Source organism: Apostichopus japonicus, chromosome 11, assembly GCF_037975245.1.
Source record: "Apostichopus japonicus isolate 1M-3 chromosome 11, ASM3797524v1, whole genome shotgun sequence".
In the NCBI taxonomy this organism is placed as follows: domain Eukaryota; kingdom Metazoa; phylum Echinodermata; class Holothuroidea; order Aspidochirotida; family Stichopodidae; genus Apostichopus; species Apostichopus japonicus.
The window spans coordinates 15,994,291-16,013,658 of NC_092571.1; the positions used below are offsets into that span (position 1 = coordinate 15,994,291).

Below are 19,368 nucleotides of genomic sequence, written 5' to 3' on the forward strand. Positions count from 1 at the left end.
CGTAATGGGTACATTTATGACTCATATTCCAAAAATTAGTTGGAGAAATAGTTGAACAAGAGTTTGCGAAAGGAAGACCGCAGAAATAAACATATTTTTTTCCCGTTAGCTTCATGTATATATACTGAAAATTCTTGAATTAATTTATGTTACTTTAATAATGAATGAGGAATAAAGTGTAGTACGGCCTAACATGTTGAAAGCCGTCATTCAGCTTTACTTTAGGACTGAAAAAGAGACCCCCACCCCCTCCCCTCCCCAAATCAACTGTTTACTATATAGCAATTCTAGCCATACATGATAAAGACTGTTACTGGGTTTGGAAATTAAAGCTATCCATGGCATTGTCTGGATGCTAATAAATTAATTGTTGAAACAATAACCAGCCTTTTTTTTAAAGTGTTTTTTTTTTAAACAATTGAGAAGAAAAGAAAAGTAAGTTTTAAGGTTTGTTAGTTTCCTGCTTTCAAATAATGATCACATGACTACATCCTCTTTCCCTTTGTCTGTGATCAAATCAAAGACACACCTTAAAAAATAAAACAAAGAACCTGTAACATCCATGGATGAACAACAAAACTGAGCATAATTATAGCATTCCAATTATCTAAGCTATTTCGTTAATTATCTTGCAGATTAAAATCACTGTTAACCTATAAAAAAAACTAGGGGACTTAGAAGAAAATTTCCCTCCCCATCTCACAGCTTGAGACCATGACATGGCAAAGCTTACAAGAGGGTCAGGATACCCTGGTGAGGTCAAATTTAAATTGGGATCTCCAATCTCTGGGCGTGAGATCCCCGAAGGACTCACAAAAGATGGCTCAAAATACCATATTTGGTAATATTTGGTACTCCCATATAGTCAATTCTGTCTCTAAGGATTCTCTTATTCTCTGTTTTAATAATGAGCCTGGCAATAAGTTTGTGTGTGGTTAATATATGGTAAAAACTGGATAATGGTGGATGTGAGAGAACATTGATTGCAGACTACAAAGAAATTTATGCGACTCAGCCTGTATTTCAGCAAAGAGTACTGATGACAAAAGTGTGATTGGGCGGGTACCTGTGAGTTTGCAGCATGGAATCAATAACAAATCTTTTTGCCTTTTTGCGTCTAGCCAAGATTATTCCTATCAACCTGCTCCCCCCTCTCACTTCCCCCTCCCCCTCCTCCTCTTCCCAACCCTATCCATGCAAATGATTATTTTCGGTGGGAAAGTGCATGAGTAGATGGTTGACAGGCAAGAGAGTAGCATTTTAAGTAAATGTTTCAAACTTTACAGATCAGGGTTGGCAATTCCCTATTCATTTATTTCTTAAAACTTGATATAGATCTGTCTTTGTGTGGGGGCGGGGGGGGGGGTTGGAGGGATGTGATAAGGGAGAGAATATAACCCACTATACTACTGTATTTTCATTAATAAGAGGCACTTGTGACTTTTGAAAAAGGGCTTTTTTGATGTCTTCCACAAAACTGGGAGAAGGGGGTGGGACAGTGCCCCTTTCTCTGCCACCCTGAAGTTGGTCACTTGGTCTGTGTTGTTATCAGGGCAAACATTATTTTTTGAAAAGGCTCTCTGTCCATTAAAAATATTACTTTGTCTCTCCCTGTCATGTGACACACTGGCAAAAAATTCTATTGCGATTGTGAATACACAGCATGTATTCTGAGCTGTGAGGCTTGACCAAAACTCTTTTTTTTTTTCTTGTTTAGGTACAAAGCAATATCATATTCCACTGTGCAAAGTTCAGTTACCATGGTAATGTCAATTATGTCACTGATATAAGACATAGGAAACCTTACAAAACTTTAAAAAAAGAAGAAAAAAAAGAAAAGGGTGAATAAAAAAAAAAATAGGGATATTTGAAATAAAGGATGCACACTATCCGGATGTGGGATTTCATACCCTAGTTAATGTAAATTTGACTTTGAATGTCAGGGGAAACATCCCCCCCCCCTCCACCTCCTTAAGGCAGCTGTTATTCATAGCCGTCACTTTAATAGCACTGTGCTGAGTGTTAGCTCAATGCGATGGCCCTCAAGGCCATGAGCTCTGGTCTGTTTGCTGTACTTTGCACTCACTTTCTCACTTTTTTTTTACGAACTTGAATGCAATTACATTCATACTATGACAACCTACACTTTTTTCCCCTTTGTCTTTCCAATTATCACTCAGTACAGTAATTCAACAATCATGGAAAAGTCATGTAAAGCTCATTCAAAATTCTCAGGCTGACTGTTTTGTCCAACTTGTTATTCAATCATTCAAAATAATGCTTGCTAAATAACAAATTTGACAAAAGGATCGATAGTCCATTATTTAAAAAAAAAAAAATGGGTAGTTTTTTCTCAATAATCTTGATATAGACTTGACCACAGTGGGGTTATATTCATTTATAGTCTTCACCATGAAAAATGGCGGAGCAGGAAGTTCCACAAATCGGCTCAATCAAACTGCAGTGATTAGAGCTAGAAAACGACCTGAAAACTTTGTGGACAGTGGCACGTAAACAAAAAAAAAAGAATAAACCCTAGTCCTTTTCTCTATTTCCTCTCCAGACTTCCACAAAGTCCGATTTAACGGGAATCGTGAACGGCCTGTGTAATTTAACGGGATTGCAAAAGAGATTGAAAGATCTCTAATGCAATTAGGTTAGATCATCCAACAATAATAAACACTATAGATAGCTGTTGTATTCATTGTGATCTGTAAATTGTGTATTTTGAACTTTGTGTTTATTAAGACTGATGAGGGATTCTCCCTAGCCCGTGAAAACGAAGATAACTATGTCCGTTCGATAAGGAACAGAATTCTCTACGGTGAGTGCTCGGATGAGAGAGGAAAGACAGAAATAAAGAAAGAAAGAAAAAGAAAACCTACATATGACATTCACTTCCTTCTCTCTGTTGAAAGTAATTATACATCACATAAAAATTAAACAATTAAAAGATTCATGACAAACTGCTCGGAAAAAAAAACGCAAAGAAAACAGAATAAAAAACGAAAAGAAAAAGGGAAAAGGGAGAGAAGGCTTTGACATATATCATTATTTCATTTACAATACACTTAAAGCTGTGTAACTTTTAAATGTTCAAGTTTCACGCCACAAATAATAGTCCAGAAAATGAAACGATAATTTATCATTTGATAAATGATGATATGAGAGCTCTTGTTTCTTTAGGACTTGTGTGTCATTAACAGCTTAAACACTGATGATAGTTTCATAGAGGTATATATGGGCGACAAAATTGGGCAAAATTGTATGGAATGGGTTTTTTTTTTTTTTACAGTAGCTTCCCATTGTATGGAAAACCAAGGCAGGATGGACGTACATATATATTAGATGTGAAAGCTCGACAAAAATGGTAAACTTGATGCAAATTAGTGAGTTAAATTCTACATATTCACATTCAAGAAAGCTGTATTAGACAAAAGAAATATAGAAAGAATCTAATCATGTATGGAAAGGAGTGGCAAGATGAAGGATGGTATGGTAAGGGGGCGGGGGTGGGTGGAGGAGGAGGTGGGGGGGGAGAATTATGTATTTGTTTGGGGAAAGGACTGCTTCCAAATTTAACATGTAGCATGTACAGTTTGAATAATTTACAACAGATAGAGTATGCCTTGCAATGTTTCTAATTTTTCGTGTTTTTCTGCTTGTTTAACCTAGCTTAGCAGAACTCTCTTTCGGAGTTCAACTTCATCTCTATTAAAAGAGGTCAAACTTTTATAACGACTGTTTTCAATCTTCAAAATTCCAGTCGGTCGGTCGGTCGGCCTTCAGAATATAAATTAATTTGTTTAATATGATTTTTTTTTAAAACTTTTTTGTCATCTATAACCATTTAAGCAGATATCACTTTCCTTAAAAAAAAATTCATTAACCTGAATGGAAACAGTTCAAGTGACAAAGCCACAAACAATTATTAAACATATGTCAAAAATAACCCGAAAAAGATTATTCTCCGACCACTTTCACACCTCCGACCAATCAGGGACGGCACCGTCCTCTCAGCTAGACATAACAAAAAAAAAAAAGTGAACTTGAGAGGGATGATTCCGCCTGCTGCCTCTCCTATGTCAGCCTCATTAAATCTTACGCACTATTAACCTAACATTTTTATCCAACACCAAACGAACCCACCAGACTCTGCAAGAGTTAACATATGCCGTCAACGAGTCGGACAGAAACGCCGACAAGTCGCAACGGAATTTGTTATCAAAAGATTCTGTACCAATTTTTACGGTCCACATGCGGCCGGCAATCATTGTTTATTTATGGCCATCGCCCAGGTTTATCCTATCACTGTGTTTTTTTTTTCCCGTTGCCATATGGAAATTTTATTCCATTTTTCTAGTCGCCCTAATTAACAACATTATCTACATATGTATATATATATATATGTTTATAACCACTTACATGACTCCAGGCTAAAGCAAGTCAAAATCTACCACTTCCTCGTGCACGTGAACGGATGCCATTGACGAGCGCTCTCCGTGGGTAGTTTAGGGGGTGGGAAGCCTCGAGTTTCCGAAGCTTTAAATTAAGTAGCAGTTTAATTTGAAGGTGAAAATGCATGGAGAGGAAAATCTTTTGGGGTTTTTGGGAGATTGAAAAATGCTGAAGATAAAAAGCAAAAGACTACAGGTTTTTAAGCAAGTTTTGCCAACAATCCTATAAACTACCCGATGGTTTAATGGTCGTGCTGTGGGGGGGAGGGTAAAATAGGCATGGGTGCTGTGGGAAGAAGGATAAGATGGGCATGGGTGCTGTGGAGGATGGTAAGGGCTTGGGTGTTTTGGGGAGGGAAGGATGGACATAGATGTTGAATGATTGATTCATGGGGGAAGGGAGAGGGGGATGGGGAGGTAGAGAAGGCTATTGGGGGGATTATAGCAGGTAGGGCAGCTATTACATTGTTATCACAAAAATTATGATCCTATGGAATGAGTTGGGAATGTTAATGTTACTAAAACTGTTCATTTTACATAAGATGCCATTATCAAACCAACTTTTCATTACTTTACAGGTTATTCTTCTTTAGACTTATCATAATACCAGACTGACTCCTGTAATATATGTTAGTTTGTTAATAGACGTGGTTTGTTTATTTCTTCTTGTAGTTGGTCATCAAGTGGTGGGCTGGCCTTTAAGAAGCTCCACTGAGGGGGGAGGAGGAGGGGGAGGGGGGAAGAAGGTTCCTTTCTTTTCACTGTCCTAACTGCCGATGGTCACCATGTATGTTTGTCACCGTGTTATTTTGGCTATGCAATCACAAATAGGGAATAATTCTCTGTTCAAACTTCGTGCTACATAGTAGTTTAAAGGGGTTTTGTGGTTTTCTATCTTTAAAAAAAATTGAAAAACTACTTTACATCTTAGGACTTTGATCATTTCTTATAGCATTGTGCATGTCCATACCCGATAAATTATTCCAGGGCTGCATTGCGCAAATTTACCACATTCACTCAGATATGCTGGCATAACATGTTATGATTTTATAACATAGTTATTAACATATGCCACATTATCAAGCACATCTGCAGTCAACTGCCTACAAATTGTCCTTTTGCCAAAAAATTTGATATGTAACCAATCAAAGTCCCAAGCTTTTAAAATCTACTGTATGTTAACTTTTTTTTTCTTCCCCACCTACTTTTTTTTTTTATATATATAACATGACTCAAAATGATATCTCTTTGACGGCACCCAGGTGAAAACCATTATAAAAAAAAAACAACCTCGGTGACTCAGAACTAGCATCATCGGCCAGAAAAAAGCAGATCAACATTTTTTCTTTTGTCTCTAATCTTTTAGATGCAAGGAAGAAGAAAAAAATAACAAAGTCACAAAACCAGGAGGAAGGAAGCATGGCTTAAAGAACGTGGAGATAAAAAACAGCAAAAAGTCTGACAAAAACTGTCGCTTCCTGCTAGATATGGTTCTGCGATCTGTGCGGTAACGAGCAAATTTGGTCTCCCTTTCTAAATAAGCTTAAGATGGCTTTGTAATGAAGGAAATTGAAATCACAGCATTAATCAAGATCGAGGACTAGCTCTTCCTCTGACAGGAATCGGGTCATTTTGAGCAATTTAGGCTGAAAATGGCCGATAGCGAACTGGATGTGATTCAGACAGATTAAACGCCGGGACTTTAGAAATCATTCACAATAGGAATATGTACATGTATATATCCATATATAGTTTCTAAGGGGGAGAGAGATACAATTAGCCTTGGCCTACTCTCAAAACAGGTCATAAAAAAATTAAACGGGGAAAACAAATTATCGAAACAAGATCCCAGATTGGGGGGTGTTTTCAATTAGCCGTACAGGCTTTGTTGCCTTCGTGAGCAGAACGATCAATTTTGACTGTACATTTGACTGTTATTGTACTGAACGTTTGAATGGAACAACAATTGGTTTAATAGCGATTAAATGGGCCTAAACACGTTATTATGGTACTGCAGAAAGTAGCCAACTAAAATAATGAATTTTCACAGGCAGAGTTAAGTGTAATTTAATATTCAGGACATACAGACAGATCTAATAAGGGAGGTGAAATTTTATGGAAGCATTTTTCCAAAAGACTTCAATTTGCCTTTTGAAAATTCACAACTCCCCAATCGGTTTTTTATATATTTATTTTAAAAGCCAAATTTACTGAAATCCTGTTTCTGATGTTGAGGTCATGTAGTCATCATAAAAAGTTAATTCCTGCAGAAAACTTGTCTACATCAATTATTGATGAATAAACAAATTTCTTAATCAGTTTTCTATTATTTTTTTTTTTTATTTTTTTTTTTTTAGATTCTGTAATATTGTAAATTATTCACAAAGATGTCAACTTTCAGCATGGATTCAAAACTGTATGCAAATTTGATGACGCAGGACTAGGCAGGAGGGTTTAAGTCGTTTAAGTTCAGAATATACACATTCTTGTACACTAACACTTTTAAGGCCCCCATAACTAGTGTACACTCAAGGCACTCCACAAGAGTCTATGAGTGTACTGACAAGAGTACCATTTTTAAAACTTAAGGACTCCTCTAGGTCACATCAAAAGACAACCTTCTTTTAAAATGTATTTAAACGGTCTGAAGTGGAATGGACAGAATATTTAACACAAGTTATATGAAAAACCTTTTAATGACCATTTCGCCGTCTAGCTTGTTAAATTTCATTTCGATCGACTTTAAAAAACAGTACGTATGTACTCGCACTAGATATCCTGGAATGCACACATGTACACAACATGGAGAATGGACATGCATTGTACGGTGGCTCTGTGAAACCATCAGATTCAAATTATTTCCTAACATATATATGCTACGGAAGCAGAGAGTGGTCACCCTTTTGTTCCTTCACAGAAAAAATCACAAAATCGTTTTGCTAAATTCAGACGTGGACTGTAACAAGGCTAGTGAGACACTGTAAAAGTGCAAATTGGATGGAATAATCTTTGGAGAGAATCAGCAACTTATAGAGCCCGTCAATTAGTTTCGGCCAATTTGGAAACCTAGTATATGGACACTCGTGCATGACGAAGTACTCAAAATCACACTGAGGGCCGTGTACTCATACAGACTGTGTAAAAGTAAGTTGGCCTGAAGTTTCGATCCTAGCAGGATCTTCTTTTAGCCTTTGAAGAAGATCCTGCTTGGATCGAAACGTCAGGCCAACTTACTTTTACACAGGCTCTTACACAGGCTCTTTAGTGGATAAGCAGTTTGCTAGCAGTTTTATTTTATTTTGATTTTTACTCATACAGACGACGGGAAATCTACTAGTGCTTGTACTCATGCCGTTGTACTAAGTCTGGATGCTCAACTACTTGGAAGCTTCCTTTTTGAAAATTATGGCAATCTGGTGATAATCTTTTTCTGAATCTTTACGGGAAAGATGAGATACGTATCGCAACAGGGGAGTTCTTGTGTGGTATATAACTAAGGAATTAACTCACCTAATCATCTATGGATTGATACTCTGGTCACTATTAATTAATTAACTAAAGCTCTAGTTAAAGGGTCATATCTCAAAAAATTAAAAAGTGATATAAGTACAACCTGCAATGGACTTGACAGTAGGCTCAGTTTTTTTGAACAGTCTAACCAACATATCCAAATGAAGTGTTTCTTTGCAATAAAAGTCATCTTTTAAGAACAGTGGAATATAATATTTATACACAGAGAGGAACATCTCTATATTAGATTGCAAGATATCCATTACACATATAAATATATGACAATTTTGTGGGTGAAATTGAGACAAAAGTTATCACCCAAATACCACTTAACCTATGATAGTGATTCAAGGAACCGGAATACTATTACAAAACACCTGCAAGTTCTACCTTGCCAAATTTCCACATTTTGTGGGTTTTCTGTTAACTTTGCAAAGCACCTTTAATACAAAAGGTTGCCTTATAATAGTCGACAGAAAATTAATTAAAAAATGGAAAAAAAAGGGACACAGAAATGTTTTTGTTACTTTGATGAGTCAGGTATTACACTGTGTTCATTGACCCGGAAAAAAAAAGAGGAAAAGATTGGTGAATGTTCTTAGAGAAGACAAAGTAATTCAACACCTCCACAGCCTTTCTCAAACAGAAAGTATAAATGAAAACCTTGCACAATGGTGTTTTGATACAAATTTTATGGCTTTTTGTTAAAAAATAATCAATCTTGACAAGTTTTTCAGATGACATGAACAATTTTGTTTTGGGCTTAACTTTTGTGCTGAAATATTCAATAGCCAAGGGTAGTAGACTATTAGAAGCAATTACAAAACGTTGTACAATTTCGGCTAAAAGTTCGCAAACTGTCATTTCCTGCTGATATTGAAAAAGAACACTGACATTTCAAAGTTGGAATGGAGATGCGGGGGAAGGGGGAGGGGGGCAAAGAGACAACCACAGTTTGTTGACTTTGTTCGGGAAGCTGGTTCAGCTGGAAGCAGGTTAAGACAGATAGATAAGAGGGAAGGGTAGAGGGAAGGGTAGAGGGAAGGGTAGAGGGAAGGGTAGAGGGAAGGGTCAAATGAAGGGAAGAGGATTATCAATGGCATAAGAGAGAGGGGGGAGGGGTCTAAAACAAAAAATCAAGGCTTTTTGAAAGAAAAACAAAAAAACAAGAAAACATAAGCATATAAAATGCAGAGTAATTGATGAAGAGGGAATCATCTAGGTAAATCTCAAACTTACCAAATGCGAAGTTGTCCAATCTTACGTCATCCCTCTCCCCTCTGTGTTCGTCTTCGTACCCGTACATCCCGAGGAACTCCTTCATGGTGTTTGCCGCATACTCTCTGACGGCTGCCGTGTCGTACATTGCTTTGTCCTTGTTGTTGTTGTTCAGAGATACTACGGCCCCAAATCCATTCACCCTGTCCCGGGGGATCTCGGTGCCCTCCGTGGGGCTTTCACGTTCCTTCTGCTGATGGGGAATGGCCTTTGGCATGCTGAGGTCCTCTGGCTCCGATGGGTACGGTTCCTCGCGCTTGGCCATTGCATCACCGTGTACTTCTGTATCATTGCCAGTTTCCTCCTCCTCCTCCCCCTTCTCCTGCTCCTTATCTTCGCCTTCATCGATCAGTAGATCAGATTCCTCGTGCCCGTTACTCCTTTCGGCAAAGTTTGCGATGGCCAACGGGTCGTAGGAGTCTCTCGCGTACCTTTTGTTGGGTTTACGAGAACCGCCGGTGCCCTTGTGAGCTTTCCTGTGGTGCACCGTGTGTACGGATAGGTCCTGGGGAATCTCTTCCATCGGTGACGACCGGTCGCCGTAACCGTTGGATCTGTGCATAGTAGGAGAGTTTATGTGATCTCCCCGAGTAGAAAAGTCAGATATGGAAGTTTTACAACTGTTCTCTTCAAGTTTATCCGCAGAGAGATAATCAACATTTTCTGACAGAGCCAACGGACCTCTCTGCTCCGTCTCAAAATCGGTCGGTTCCACGCGGGACACTTTCTTCTTGGATTTGCGGCGGCTGGCCCCGGTCAGGGTCCTGGTAGGGGTGGAGTTATTATTGCATTGTGTGGGTGTACTAGCCCTGGATGAGGGTATGCTATCTGTCCCTCCGTCCTCGACTCCATTAACCTCTGTCCCGACCAGACTGTTCTGAAACCTCTCCCCCTTCTCATCGCCATTCATGGTGACGTCCGTCTCCTCAGAATCTACTTTTGTCGCATTTTCAGAAAGACTTTCAGCGAGATCCTGTTGCTCTTCCAGCTGTCCAGGGTCCTGTTCGACCTGGGCTCCTCCATCTGAGTCGCCAGGCTGGGCCAAGCTCTTCTTCAACTTGGCGCAGATAGCGTCCAGTTTGACTTTAGTCTTTGACATCTTGCTCATTCAGCTGCATTGGTTTCTATCTGTTTTCTGATTCCCTGGCTCGCATCACGTCTCTGAACCTGTGACGAAAGAAGAAGAAGTAAGCGATGTATTAGAGAAATGTATCAATTCAGTAATTGACTAAAAAATACTTGTGTTTTCACTCGGAATATCAAATAAAGCTTGGGGGGGGGGAGAACATTTAACAATGCTAGTAGAGCTGCTCACTATAAAGCTCTTAGGGCAGCCAATTCGTCAGTCCTCTGCAGCAAAAATTTCTTTGGGGGGGGGGAGGGTGGAGGGGGAGGTAAATTAGCATCCTCAAGGCAAACCATGAAGTCACTACTGTTTTTAAAGTGGTGGTAGTGTACCAGTTTCAATTGCAATGCTCTAAAACAAAATGGCTAAAATGGGAGAAAAGACATTGAATAAAAAATGAAAATTACCAAGTCACCTCCATTATGATGAATGCATGAACAGCATTGTTTAAGTTGCAAAGTCATATTAACAATTAATACTCATTAATAGATACATTCACCTGGGAACGAACAAACATTTTTCAAACTTCAAAAGTACAAGACCAGCTTTTTAGGTATTACACGTGGGGGGGAGGGAACAAAAAAATTAAAATAATAACGAGTAGCTATAACGAGAACAGAGTGCCACCCTTGAAGGCTGCGATTTACTTCTGGTTTCATTTAATTATTTGGGACAATTCTGTGAGAACCTCAAAACCACATTTTCCACAAAGCAATTATTTGGTTACCTGAAACAAAACAAAAACTCTCCTCAATTAATACTGATTAATGAAACACTGAACAAAATAGAATTTAAAACAAGGAAGAAATATAAAACTCAATGTGCATCTGTAAGCATTATTGAGTGTTTTGAGGGGGGATTCAGTCATTTCAGTCACAGATTGTTTTCTATTGTCTTTCAATTCATATCGTGTTAAAGGTCAACACGGCAGTTGATCTCGAGTACAAAATTCAAGTCCCTCAAAATTTCATAAAGGGAACTTTGAAATCATTATGATTTACTCTGTGCTCTCTAAATCCTAAGCACTTTTAAGTAGCATTAGAGACAACATTTAAAAAAAGAATTAAGACAAAAAAAAAAGACAACAAAAAATTAGGGTATAGACATGTGAAGGGTCAATTGAAAATGCTTGTAATTTAGTGGTGGGAGTAGGAGTGGGAGGGCATGGAGGCAAGGTGGGGGGGGGGCTGTCAACTTTAGTGGCAGAGAATTGAAAGAAAGAAAAGAAACAGCATTAGAGACAAACTTGTAAAAAGGCAAATAAAATACTTGTTATTTAGAGGTAGGTGGGGGGGGGGGGTTCATGGGGTTGTTACAAACTGTCAGGGACAATCTTTAGTCCATATTTTGCTATGTTAAAACTCTTACGGCCCTTAAATTTGTTTAAGTTTTCCAAAGTTACTGGAAAAGGAAAATTCTGATGACTTTTGCTGCAAACTTAATACAAAACACTTAGAGAGGAGCTTCTCATTGTAACAGACATGTCAGAGACATCGATGACAGATAAAAAAAAAATTAAAAAAAACAAAACATATACAGTGGAGTTTTAAGTGTTCCAAAGTATATCTGTTTTAATTGTTGCACAGAAACCTAAATTGGCTGGATGCCACATTATAGCAGTGCTTATTGTTACACAAAGCTACTGTTATATAAAAGAACAAAACATAGTAAGGCTTATGTGCAAAAGGGAGGTGGGATGGTATGAATTGGTGGGGGGAGGGAAGGGAGGGAAGGGAGGGGGAGGGAGGGAGGGAACCTTTATCATCAGGCGGTGGGAGATGATTCAGTCGAAGAAATTTTTACAATCAGTCAAGAAAGAATTAGACCATTCCTCAATGTATGAGTCCACAATCTTGCTGTGATATCAAATTTGACATAATTTAACCATTTATGGCTGTTTAGCATATTCTGGGGGAAATGGGGACTTTTTGTAGGACTATATTTATATAAATATATAACTATATATATATATATATATATATAAATGCAATGGAGGTAAACGACAAAGGCAAATGAATATATATAAATGAAAATCGTAATGAGTTGGAAAATCAAGAACAGTGAAAAAACTTTCAGCCTCCACCGGGATTCGAACCACGGGCCCTATATATATATATATATATATATATTCATATATATATATATATATATACAGACTATACTATCTGACTTTTTATTTCATGTGTACATATGGTTTTTTACACCATGCCAGCAAATAAAGAGCTTCTTATTACCTGTTTACCCTAGGACAAAGGGCCAATATATTCACAAACCCCCCTTTTACCGGGATTCAAAGAAAACTTTGGAATTCTTCAACACATGACGCAAGAACAAATACTGGATAGCAGATGACATTTACATAATTATGCTGCTAAGTTTCTTTGGTTTCATACTAAGATATATGACCTAAAGTAACTGTTGAGGTTATATTGTTCAGAGATTCTCCACCCAGCAGTTAAATTACACATTTGACGACAGTTTGGATTAAATCAGGTACCTTTCTAAATAAAGGGTTTTTGCTATCAAAAGAGTTGACTGTACTAATTAGATGATGTCATCAAGTACCAATTGGCAGATTTTTGGCAGGAATTTAGATTTGCAGGAATTTAGGCAGGAATTGGCAGGAATTTAGAAGATGAAAAACATGTTTTCATGCTAAAAAATAACTACTAAAACTCAAATAAAATTGAAGATATTAGAATCTGCCATTAAAACTGTTAAAAACAAACTGATTATATTTCTTTTTACATTAAGCCTAAATTTAAGCTACAAACACAACCTAAATTTAAAGTGTGACAGTTTATAACGCATCATTTTTGTGTTATATACGTTTACATTTGCTAAAGAAGCTAGTTGGGGGAAGGGGGGGGAGGGTGGATGGTGGATCGGGAGGATGGTGGCGATGGTGGATGAGGATGATGGTGGATGGGGAAGGATGTGGTGGATGGGACTGGTGGGATTATGATGAGCGGGTTATGGTGGGGGTGGGGGATGGGTCAGGTTGGGAGATAAGGAAAGGAATGAGGTAACTGTATTTCACTGACATATTGAGAGAAAGAGAATCAGCAGAACATATAATGGGAAATAGGCTTAAATATTTAACTTTCAGCTTACACAGAAGTAGGATCCCCCTCCCCCCCTCCCACACCCACCAGAAAGTAAATTGTAGAGCAATTGTGATTTAAATGTAACAAAAATCTTTCCATCATTCAGATTATTATAATTTTTTTTTTTTTCATTCAAAAGTAGCAGAAACATTGGAAACTGTCCAAAAGTATGGCAAAGCAACCCCCAAAAAAAAAAAATTACTTAAAAATTCTGTGACCTATAAACTACAGGAAAAATATTTCCCCAAGTCAGGGTTAAGTAATGTTCTCATATTATCTGTTCTTTCTTTTGGTCTCCAGATTTACAGACAAGAATAAATCAAGATCACCCCAAACTAACCCCTCCCTAATTCTTTCATTAAATCCTTTTTACAATGAAAACCAACATTTGAGGCCAAAAGGTTACCCATTTAAATTATACCACAAACACACATTCCTAGCATATCTTAATCTTTTTTTTGTGTAGAAAATTGAACACACCAAAAAGTTTTTTTTTTTTTAAAAACCAAGGGAAGAGTTTATACTTAAGCCTTTATCTTCTATAATGACAGTAAATTTGATTTATTCAGCAAATTTACATCTTAGTTTCAATATATATATACAGACAAATGCAAAATGCCAAGGTTAAATTAATTGTAGCTTAATAATTACAAGAAATATGAAATCTAGTTATGTTACATCTCCCTTCAAGGTTGAAATTTTCATTTGAAAATATTTTTGGTTAAACTCATGTTCACTGTAGCACCAAGCTACTTGATTCAAACAAAAGAAAAAAAAATTCTAATCTATGAAACTCATATCTTAGAATCAGTTCATATTAAATAATATTCAGCAACAATTTTTTTTTTCATTTATTAATCATACCCTATTGGGCATATTTGATCCATTACCTCATCACTTGCTTTGTAAGACGGTCAAAAATTGCTATGCATGTCCATAGATGTGTAACAATTTTTTTTTTCTTTTGAAGATATAGAAGCCACATTATTTTATTTTATTGCGTTCAGAGCCATTCCAAAACTAAGTACATAAAGTTTTTGAACACTAAATTACTCCCTGCCTAATTCAATACCAAGTGAAAGTGAGAAAAACTTTGCATTGTAATAGCAAAGTAATGTAAATCTTAGATACAAAGGAGGATACTGTATATAAACATACATATAAACAAAGTAATCCTATGTAACACAAAGGTTTATTCAACAAAAGGGAGAAGAACTTACCTTACAAATATTTTAAATATAACACGACAAATTTAAGTCAAGAAGTTCAAGTAAAATAACACCAAAGAAAAAGCACGGTATTTCCAAAATCCGTCGGCGACTATTTGTACGAAGACAAGAGGAGGCAAAAAAATAAATTATTCTGTTGTCATCCAATGACTCTCATTCCTGTTAATGAAATCTTTCATTCGCTATAAGCGTGATGATGATCCAGCCAAGACCGATCTGAAATTAGACCTCCCTACGAAATCATTATCAGTTTATGAGCCAGTCCCTCAATATCACGTTGACGTAACAACCTCCCTACGGAGAAAGGCCTGCTACGACATTTCAATCGCAAAAAATCTGCTGGTAAAACTACTGCGTAGCCAGGGTCTAGACCTTCGTCGTAGGACAAGGCATTCCTGACTCCAAGTCGAATGGAACAAATTTGTGATATCCAGCCACACAAAACCTGGAGCCCCAAAACTGGTCAAAACAAGATAGTCAAGGGGAAAAGAGAATTTGGAATCTCAACAATTTACTGTTTCCACCGCTAGGAATTTATTGCTTAAAAGGTGCATGTGTGTACGTACGCATGCGGGCTGAAGAAGGCATAAATGTGTGTACCAACGGTTTTTTTATTCCTGTTTTTTTTTCCTTTTGTTTTTTTGGCTAACTGTAATTCACGGTAAATTCTCCTCTCCCCTTTTCATTCAAATGCCAAATGGCCTAATGACAAGATAACGGTGATTGGTCAAAATATAACAGAAGAGCATCGAAGTTAAGAAGCAGCCATCTCCACACAACAGAACAGTATTTTTAGCTCCACTCTGTAAAAAAAGATGTAGTTGAAGAGACAGGCCTCTTGCTCACAGAGTCTCTCTTCTCATCAGTCAGAGCAGATTTTTGAAATTACTGTCATTTTTTCTTCTTTTTTTTTTTCTTTCTTTTATCCCCTCCTCTCAGCAGCCTTACTTATGAGCTCCAATTTTCTGATGCTTAGTCTGTTTTCCTTGGTAATTAAATCCAATCCACAGTCGATAGAAAGAAAGATAAAAAATAAAAAAAGGGGGAGAGAGCCAGTCAACAACAAAGCCAAAGACAATACAAGTTTGTTTGACTATCAGCAAGTCTATTAGCAGAGAAAAAAAAACCTCTTGTGGTTTTTTTTGTTGTAATCGTGGTCAAAGTTTTTCCTGACCTTATTAGGTAAAAAGTGGAAGAGCCTTTACATGTAGCTTCAAAGAATAGAGGGTATATGAAGCACATCACATCTAAAATCAATGGCTTTTTGTTGTCCACATTTGGTAAGTTAAAACAGGAAGTATCTGGTACATTGATAGTCCTTTAAGAAGGAAGTGTGGGAAGGTAAAGGGTTGCGATAAGTTCAAAATTACCAATGCTGTTTTAAATAGCTATTTAGCTTTTGTAAATGATTAAGGAGGGGAAAAATTTTGTTTTATTAATTTCTGATTTGCAAAGGAATGTGATGAAATGGGATTCAATATCAGACAATTTGAATTTGACAGACATCATGGTAGAGATGGGGTAGGTGATATTGAGCCCGGTGTGGGATTAAGGGGGGGGGGGGGTGATATTTTGAAATTTTGAAATTCCAATCAGTGGAGGGAAATTCTTAAACTTGATATTGTAAGTTTCTAATTAGAACAATAGTTAATGGAAAGAAAGAAGAGGGTAATGGATGAATGGAGAGATGGAAGTAGACAAAAGGATTAGGGGAATTAGGGGTTGGGAAGAAAGAGCACTGGGGGGATTAGGGGAAAGGCGTTTGGAGAAGGGGTTGGGAGGAGGTTAGGGGAAAGGGAATTAGGGGAAAGAGATAAGGGTGGGAGAAAAGGAGATGAGTCTGGTGTGGAATTAAGGGGGGGGGGCTTTGTATTTGGAAATTTGGAAATTCCAATCAGTGGAGGGAAATTCTTAAACTTGATTTTGTATGTTTCTAATTAGCACAATAGTTAATGGAAAGAAAGAAGAGGGTAATGGATGAATGGAGAGATGGAAGTAGACAAAAGGATTAGGAGAATTAGGGGTTAGGAAGAAAGGGCACTGGGGGATTAGGGGAAGGCGTTGGGAGAAGGGTTGGGAGGAGGTTAGGGGAAAGGGAATTAGGGGAAAGAGATAAGGGTGGGAGAAAGGGACATGGAGAGGAACAGGGACAGGGCAGAAAAAAGGTACAGAGGACAGGGAAGGGGAAGTAAGGAAAAAGGGAGAATATGGAGCAGGTGAGGAGAAGGGAAAGGGATCAACAGGCAATAGGTCTTTAGTTCTTAATGCGGTTATAAAGTGACATTGCTATTTTGATGTATTTTTGAGGAGAGGACAGGATGTATAAGGGCTGAGGATGAGGTGGGGTTAGAAGAGGGAGGGAGAGAGAGGTAAGAATGATGGGAGAATAACAATGATTGACTTTAATATCCTTGTGAGCTTGCTCTAACACTGTAGAATGAGGATAAAACTCCAAAATAGTGCCAACAGTTTCATAGTTGTTAAGCCAAATATTTTCCTATGCATATGTGTGGAGGAAAAAAAATCAGTTAGACAATTAATTCTTTTAACAAGGGCATGGGAAATGAAAATAACTATATATCCCTTAGGATGGCTTAGGTCCACCATAATTCCTTTCCATGGATATTTTAGTCAAAACTGTCTTTTGACCCCAAACCTTGTCTCCCCCTATCCCTCTCCCCCTCTCCACCTTACCTATACTCTTCCTTGCCTACCTAGCCTGTTTTAAACCTATTACAATCATAAAAGCCTGGCCGATGGGACGACACTGCAGAGCAGCCATGATCTGACCTAGCAATAACCTGCAGCACACTCATTGACCTCAGTATAAATAGTTATTATAGGACAAAAGTGCAGAGAAATACATATGACTCATAATTGACAAATAAGGAGTACTGTATTAGAAAATATATTGGAATTTTCCGCTCCCCCTGGAACCTTCGTGGCAATACTTTACAATATATGTAAATATATGTGTATATATCTATATATTACCATTTTCATTTATATATATATATATATATATATATATATATATATATATATATATATATATATATATATATATGCATATCAGTTTGCCATTTATGAAGTTTCATTTTTATGTTTACTTAAGAAGCAGCCAAGTTATCAATTTTATTAAATCAAACAAAGCATTTTTGGCACAAAATTGTCAACAAACCAATCAAATCCAGACATGATAATGGGAAGATATGAAACAGTGTTGAGGAACACATGTAAATCTATTACAGGTCTGTGACCCAATCACGGCCACTGATTCATGCATGACAAGGTGTCCTCCAACCCCCTCTTGCCTATCCTTTCCTCTTGCCCACCCAACCCCCCCATCCTCTTCTCACTCACCCACCCCCTTTCTCCCCTCCTTTAGAAAAAAAGTGGTATAAGCTTGTTTGTAAGCTTGCTTTGTACCAGGAGTAAGGCACTCTTTGAACTAGTGATTGCTTGGTTAATCAATTATTAAAAAGTAAATCAAACAGCTGGTGGAGCTGATAATGTGAGTTTAAAGTACTAGACCTAGTCTCGATCTTAAGTCTCATATTTGAATATTAATTCACCTGATTCTGCAGTGTCCATTTTTACCCTTCTCCCCCCCCCCCCCCACCCAATAATAATCAGCCCATTTATGTCAAAATAAGAGAATTGTGTACATACAATAGGAAACTTGGTCTGTCAGAGAGCAAGTATCAAATAAAAATACACTTTGAAGAAATGTATTAATATCTGGGATGGGGGTGGAGGTTGGAGGGGGACCATGGAGATTATAGTGGCAGCTTTTATGAGAAGATATATGTTAGCATTAATTTTGCAATACTGATACAACCAGTTGAGCATATAAGAGCCCTCCAAAGAGCTAAAACATTGTAAACACTTTTCTCACATTAAACAATAAAGCAACGGTTTAGACAAAACACACAAAAGTATCAACCCTCCAAATTTTAGCATCGATTATGTTCACATGAATTCAAAGCAACATATATACTGTGCAGTGTGGGTGGAATAAAAGCTTTATAAAACTTCAGCTATCATTAATATTCTTTTCAAGTGTTTCATTGCCATACATTGCTGCACATTAATAGACAAATAGAATAATTTAAGCATCCAATCACATGATGATGAAATTGCCAGCAAAAAGATACCCTTGACAAAATATGCCAGCAAAAACAATAAAATTTAAATAAAAAATTGTATTTCTCACTTACCTGGGAATTTATAGCAGAATCTTATAATGTTGGATGATTTCCACACATCACTGTATGTTATGCAAATAGTGTATATATGGTTTTTTGCCCATTTTCAGTGATACGTTTTACTGTAGTATGTATATATGTGTATATAGGCTTTGATGGATGCTGTTAATGTATAAAGCAAACTGTGTGATCTCCTTGTAGACAATGTGTTTCCATCCTTTATTACTACCAATTAAGAAAATGAAACCAAAATTACAAACTTGGTACTGCATCTATTTCTTTTAATTATATCATCAACTGATACTCTCACAAAACATTACTTTATTTGTTTAGTAAGGGATGCTAGTAGGGGCTGCTAGTAGGGGGTAGTAGATGGGGCTAGGGCTAGTAGGTAAGGCTAGTAGATGGGGCTATTAGGAGCTAGTAGGGGACTAGTAAATGGGGCTATTAGGG

The 19,368-nt window shown here is 37.4% G+C and overlaps 1 protein-coding gene across 9 annotated transcripts in view; it reads right to left on the reverse strand.

Annotated features, from left to right (window-relative positions):
* LOC139975966 (zinc finger protein castor homolog 1-like) overlaps positions 1-19,368 on the reverse strand; it is a 116,477-nt gene that overhangs the window by 35,647 nt on the left and 61,462 nt on the right. For 8 of the 9 annotated variants that reach the window (XM_071984283.1, XM_071984282.1, XM_071984284.1 and 5 more), the window contains one exon: positions 9,207-10,412. In XM_071984283.1, the coding sequence (XP_071840384.1) occupies positions 9,207-10,353 (1,147 nt within the window). In that variant the 5' untranslated portion in view covers positions 10,354-10,412. Of the gene's footprint in view, positions 1-9,206; positions 10,413-14,698; positions 15,914-19,368 lie in introns of those variants that run through there. The other variant, XM_071984279.1, reaches the window with a different exon arrangement.